Raw genomic sequence first — 6,602 nt, 5'->3', positions numbered from 1 at the left:
TAATTACGTCAATTTTGCGTTTATAATACAAGTTGATATGTATCAAAATTACTTGAAAAAAATCGATCAATCCCAAAATAATACTCAAAATAAGGGTTACCATTAAAAAAAAATTAAGTTATATTGCACGTGCGCAAAATACATGAGTTAAAAAAATTGTCAGTCATTTTTGATTCATCTGTTTAAATTATTCAACATTTGTTTGTTATTTAGTATTTTCTAACTATATCATTTTTTTTTTGGAACAGTTTAAATTAATTATGATTGTTGTACAACACTACAACATAATATTCGTTTATTATGAATTAATAACTACAGTAGACGCCACTTATAAGACTCACGGATATAAGGTTCAGTCCCTTATTAGACTCAAAATCGTCTGGAACGGTCCGGACGTATCCAAATACATTAAAAAAAAAAATCGGTTATAAGACTCAAATTTCGTAAAATAAATAGTAGAAAATAAACTTTTTTGGTTATAATTTAGAAATTAATTGGTATTGAAAAATTAAATAATATTCGTGTTGATTATTTCTAGTTTCTGTTGGTACCTTATAACGTAAAATAATTTTTATCGCAGATAAAAGTTCACATTTATCACAACGATTATCGTTATTATAGTGTACTGATAAAATAAAATTTATAAATACGTAATTAATTTTTTTTTTCCACTTAGCCTAAAAGATACATTGGGTTATGAGACTCACTTTGTACTGGTCCCAAAGTGAGTCTTATAAGCGGCGTCTACTGTATTAGTAAAATTTGTAGTTTAAAAAAAAGTGTATGGAAATTGTTTATTGTTTTATCATAAAAAACACACGTCATTGTAAAATCAATACATTCATCGTTCCACTCAGAAAATAAAAATTAAAATAAATATGACCAAAAATGTCTTTTTTTTGATTCTTGAACTTCAGAAAAAGTGTTAAGGTTTGAAACGTTTAATATCCCATTATACTTTGTAATATTAATAATATTGTTATTAAACTTGTAAGTAAAAGGAATTCAGTTAACAAAATAAATGTCTAAATCTAAACGTATTTAAATTTAATATTCACGTCATATCATTTCTATGATTAAACTGATTCACCAGAGGTTCTAATTTATATATTTATAATCATGTAATTTATTTCAATAATACGATATAATTTGCAAAAATGTATATTGAAAAGGACATAGACATTATATTATATTAATATAAGTTAATAAAGTGGAGTATGGCGGACTGTGCTGACTGTGGAGAAAAGTATTTAATTTTTTATCACACGGCTCACCTTCAAGCTACAAATTCTAGGAATATCTTTTAACTGTAATGGAGTGGATGAACTATGAGCATATACCTTCTTCCCCGTTAAAAAGAAACACACAACACACGATCTAGAACCTTCGTTTCTTCGTGAATGGATTTTAATGTAATTTAGCATAATCTAGCAGCGTATATTACTATATTAGCTATTAGGTATGTATTTAATGTTAGAAACGGATACACAATTAATGTCGATGTATAGCGTTCAACAACCTCTGAAAGTTAGACACTTAGGAAATCAGATCTGGGCAATCTAGACGTTATAATTTTAGAGTACCTATAGGTATTAGTGTATTATTGGTATTAGTCATTACTTATTAGGTATACATAGGTACAAACATATCAATTATTATAAACAAATGGTCACTGTGTTTTTAGAATGCAGTAAAAATGATAAAGCAATATTTGTCAATAATTTAGTCAGAATATTCAAAACGGAGTACAATCGAGACCAATACGCAGCTCTATTAAATGGTAAAGTAATTAAAGTTATTATGTATATATTATTATTATTATTATTATTATTTTGTAGATTTACTCAAAATATTTTGATTTCGTTAGGGTTTTAATCAACAATATTCACTGATATTATAGACATTACTAGTTAGTTACAATATTCGCATTTTTAAGAGGTGGTCAAAAAGGGATTTTGAGATTCTCGGTGGAAATTGAAACTTTTTTTGTTTATGCAAAATGGCTGTCTTTGGCTGCAGATTATAATGGTAATAGTAGAAATTAGTATTATTATTTTTTTTTGTATATAAATGCCAAATGGTTGCCATTGGTTACTCGGGCGGAGCAGGTACAAGCATCATGAATCAAATTATCGAAAACTAAATAAACTATATTATCTTAAACCTATGTATATTGTATACACCATCTTATAATTAGCACCCATGTTCATTTACATTTTTTTTATTTATATCCATTTACCATCGTAAATCTAAAAATCCCTGTTTGAGAATCTCGGATCTCCTTGGGTTAATTTTTTCACGACAAAATGTAGACCATCTTCTACCCCATGATCTTATAAAGGACATAGGTCATATATCTTTTATATATCACGTGTCCGCGGAAACTGGGTAAACTTTATAACTCAGTTACCTATGTCCTATATTACTCAATACCCTAAACATATTTTACAATTCTGTCTGCACTAGATTGACGATCCAATAGTCTAGTTCCACAAACAGAATTTAAAATATATTTATAGGGTACTTACTACTTAGTAATTTGTATCATTTAATTATACAGTGTCCCCGATTTTCGCGGACACACGGTGTATAAATTTCATTCTATTATTACAATTATAATTTATAATCTGTAAGATATAACCAATGGCAGTCATTTATAAACAAAAAACGACACCGTAATAACACGGCCACAGGACATCTAACATTTTGTCCTTTTGCTCGACTCATAAGGTCGTAGCGTGATGATAAATAGCCTATAACCTTCCTCAAGAATTGGGCTATTAAATGCATGAAGATCTTTTCAAATCCAAGTATTTATTTCCAAGTAGTTCCAAAAATTAGAAAGTTCAAACAAACAAACTCTTCAGCTTTATATTAGTATAGATAGATAGATAGAAAAGATATAGATAGATAGATGGATAGATTAATCATTTTATTGAAAAAAATACTTGTACACTTAGTAATAATAATTAATAATACAATTTTAAGTGCTTATCTATATTTACATATATATATATAGCAGGTAATCGTTCACTGTTGGACCCGATTACGTTGGACAAACGAGTCTCTGAATGGAAATTCAGTGCTTTGGACGTAGACAAAAACGGAACCCTCACTAAAATAGAATACAGAGACCTAAAGAGACTGGTTCGCAAAGTGGTCAGGCCTAAGAGATGTTCCAGGACGTTTATCCGCACGTGCGACACGGACCATAATAGCGTTTTGTCGAAAATCGAATGGACTAATTGTTTGTCAATTGACGGTAAGCCATCATTTACGGAGAATAATATTATGTTATACCTATATGTATCATATTATACATCTTATTTTTTCCCGTCAATAATTTTTTCCTATTAATATTCTTAATCATGAATTATGATAGTTATTCATTACTCATTAGTCAAAAAGACAAAATTGTTATATTATGTAGTTATATACTTCTATGTATATTATGTATTAGTACTTTGGTAGATTTTTATTTATAAAATTATTTAAATAAAAATGTTTATATATTTGTTTTCGTTGATTGAAAATCTGAGATCACGCGCAATTGTATTTATATATTAGTGCCAATATAATTATAATTAATATTAGATATTTATTAGAATAGTTTTTTAAGCTTTGCAACATTTGATGCATATAATATGCATTTACAACAAAATATTTAGTTATAATATATTAAAAATTTAAAACTTACATAATCACTATGTGTAGTTATGACATAGGTGCTAACTAAATAACTTATTTCTAAGTGTAGGGGCGGAGTTAATATTTAAACTTGTTGAGTGAAGTTTATTGTTTAAAACATGGACTCAATTGGTATTATATTTAAAATTTCACGGGACTCAGTTAATATAGGTGCCTATTTCAGGTACACCTTAAAGGTTTAAAACAACGCTGGACTTAATTCGTTCTAAACATGTTTTATTAGGACTCAGTTCGTATGTTAGTTAGTTAAGTAAATGTTAAGAAAGCTGTATACGAAGTACGAACTGTGTCCAAATTGTGTCTTTTAACTTAACTTACTAACTACTAGATACTCAAGTTAATTTTTCATTAATTTTCATCTTTACCATATGGCCCTAATTGTGTTAATTCAGCTACATAATATAACCTATATCTGTATAGTACCAGATATCTGGTACTTGAATTGTATAAATATCCTATTATACATAATTAAATATATTATAATTTATTTTAATAATTATCAGAAACATTGGGCATAAAGTCATCAACAACCTCGACTTCGACGACGACCACCACCTCTACAACTACCACTACAACGACTGAAATCCCCCCACCGGACGACTACGAAGACAAAGACGACAGTGGAATCGGTCTCGAGGAAGCCGACCCTGAAGATAGTGAGTACAAATACGATATACCTGCCTGGTACCCAGTGGCCTACACATGAGGGAGGGGGGTTTTAGGTGTTCATACCCCCTTAGTATTTTTTTTACTACATAATACATAGATGTATATAATTTAATACAATTTAAAAAACATTTTGATGCCTATAACTTTTTTATATAACCCCTTGCATTGATAATATCTGTGTACGCCACTGCTAGTAAGTACCCATATATATTATATATTAAATATTTTTGCTCTTTCCATATAATACATGACAAGATAATAATGAAATACTTTTTGTATTCGCAGTACTACAAGAAAGCGTAGCTACACTTAGTGGTACTCTTCCGGGTTTAATGGCCGAAGGCGACCAAGAGGAAGAGGCTGAAGGTATTTTAGTTCATTAATATACAATTATTATTAAAACAATAAAATGAACAGTACTTATATATTAGATATTATACAATATACAGAACATACTCAGTACTTACCTACTTAGGTACACACAATAAGAGAGTTAAATACATAATAAATTATCAACAGTCGATCAAAATGTAACAAAATATATAATAATAACAGCTGCGGCGGTTAGTATAGGTGCCTATACTTATATTTATAATAAAGTAACATGGTATAATTAACGATTACAGATAGGTATACTTTGTGTCCTGGTTGGCCTCAGTCATGAACGTGGTTTGAGGTCAAGCATCGGCCGTTGTCGCTAGTCCCGGATGGGTGACCAACCGGGTTTTTAGTGACAAAACCTCTCCACATATACCTACACGTGTTGCAAACTTCCAACCCTCTCAACAGTAATAACTGACTAAAAATAACCTTCAGGCTAATTACCTCAGACGTCGAAGCCTTAGCAGAAAAAAAAATATATATCTACATATACTTTACAAGTATATCTTATATACTTTATATCTTGAATTGTGGTATGATCACATTTTTTTATGGGACTGCGCAAACGAATCGTATCGCTTTTAATTGGTCGACAAATGCAATGTTTAGCTATGATAACTTCAAAGAACGACACGATGCCTACGCCATATAGGCTGCATATCACATATAGATCTCATTATACCTGCTTAATTTATAGTGCATAGGTGGGTACATTTCTTAGATTATAGACTACTGTAATATGATCTAATATGTATTTAGTGATCCGCGAGGGATACCACGGCCACTGATGCGTCAATCTTAGTTGATAGTACCTACAATTAATGTACAATCACTAAAAAATAACAATAATAATAATACTATTGTCGTAAAATAATTAAAGAATGCATGTGTTAGGAATCTAACGCCCGTGGCACATGTAAAAATGATCTTACAACCTTCCAGAGGATTGGGAAAATTTACTTAAAATATAGCTACCCTTTTATATGTCTTAATCAATCAAGCTGTACTTATACTACTTAGGTTCATTATTTACTATGTAGGTACTAGATATGTATACGTTACCTACGTCCAATGGTAACTGAAATTGATTAATTGCGTGCAGGACTTTTGGAAGCATACCATTAATGTTGATGTATAAAGCCGAGTTATGATCAAGACCTCAAGTGCACGGTTCGAGTAGTGTTCCGTTTATTGTTATTTGTTACGTATCTTGCCTAGTGACCAACGTGGTCAGGTCGGTAGCCAGGACGTAGGTGACACGTTACCGTGGTCGCGGTGAATGGTGATCGCTAAAAGTTTACTATACGTATGTACAGCCTCGTTCACACGACGACAGTTGCATGACACCAGGAGTGTCGCGTATTCAACGCACTATGTGTCACGACACACAATATCATTAGTGTCACCATGGGCGTAACTTGGAAATATATTAGGGGGGGGCAAATATAAAATATATATATATTATATACCTATATATTTATTATATATATATATGCCTACATATCAACTAGTCTATATAGTTAACCTTACATAATTTATTTGTAAATATATGTTAACATTACCTTTTGTTGTAGAATGTAGTTGTATATTAGTATAAGGTGATCAATATTACTAAGTAATGAAATAAATATACAAACTTAAATACATTAAAAACATTGAAATTTTTAATATTTTATAACTTCTAAACAAAATGCATCATAATTCTAAAAACTGCAAGTAGATATTATATACAATTAAGTATTAACTTTATACTTAAAATAATAACAAATTTATATTAACTGTAGTCTTCTGCCTCTTAGGGTTGATTCTGCATTGAATTTATCAATAATTTTATCAAGATTTAT

The 6,602-nt window shown here is 30.0% G+C and overlaps 1 protein-coding gene across 5 annotated transcripts in view; it reads left to right on the top strand.

Annotated features, from left to right (window-relative positions):
* The window catches only part of LOC100159368 (SPARC-related modular calcium-binding protein 2), a 24,460-nt gene that overhangs the window by 15,017 nt on the left and 2,841 nt on the right, over positions 1 to 6,602 (top strand). For 4 of the 5 annotated variants that reach the window (XM_001949265.5, XM_029489744.1, XM_029489743.1 and 1 more), the window contains 4 exons: positions 1,685 to 1,780; positions 3,020 to 3,262; positions 4,212 to 4,364; positions 4,663 to 4,743. In XM_001949265.5, coding sequence (XP_001949300.2) covers positions 1,685 to 1,780; positions 3,020 to 3,262; positions 4,212 to 4,364; positions 4,663 to 4,743 — 573 coding nt within the window. The remainder of the gene's footprint in view (positions 1 to 1,684; positions 1,781 to 3,019; positions 3,263 to 4,211; positions 4,365 to 4,662; positions 4,744 to 6,602) is intronic. The other variant, XM_008182650.3, reaches the window with a different exon arrangement.

The sequence above is a fragment of the Acyrthosiphon pisum genome, chromosome A2 (assembly GCF_005508785.2).
Source record: "Acyrthosiphon pisum isolate AL4f chromosome A2, pea_aphid_22Mar2018_4r6ur, whole genome shotgun sequence".
In the NCBI taxonomy this organism is placed as follows: domain Eukaryota; kingdom Metazoa; phylum Arthropoda; class Insecta; order Hemiptera; family Aphididae; genus Acyrthosiphon; species Acyrthosiphon pisum.
This window is presented reverse-complemented; position numbering and strand designations above follow the sequence as displayed.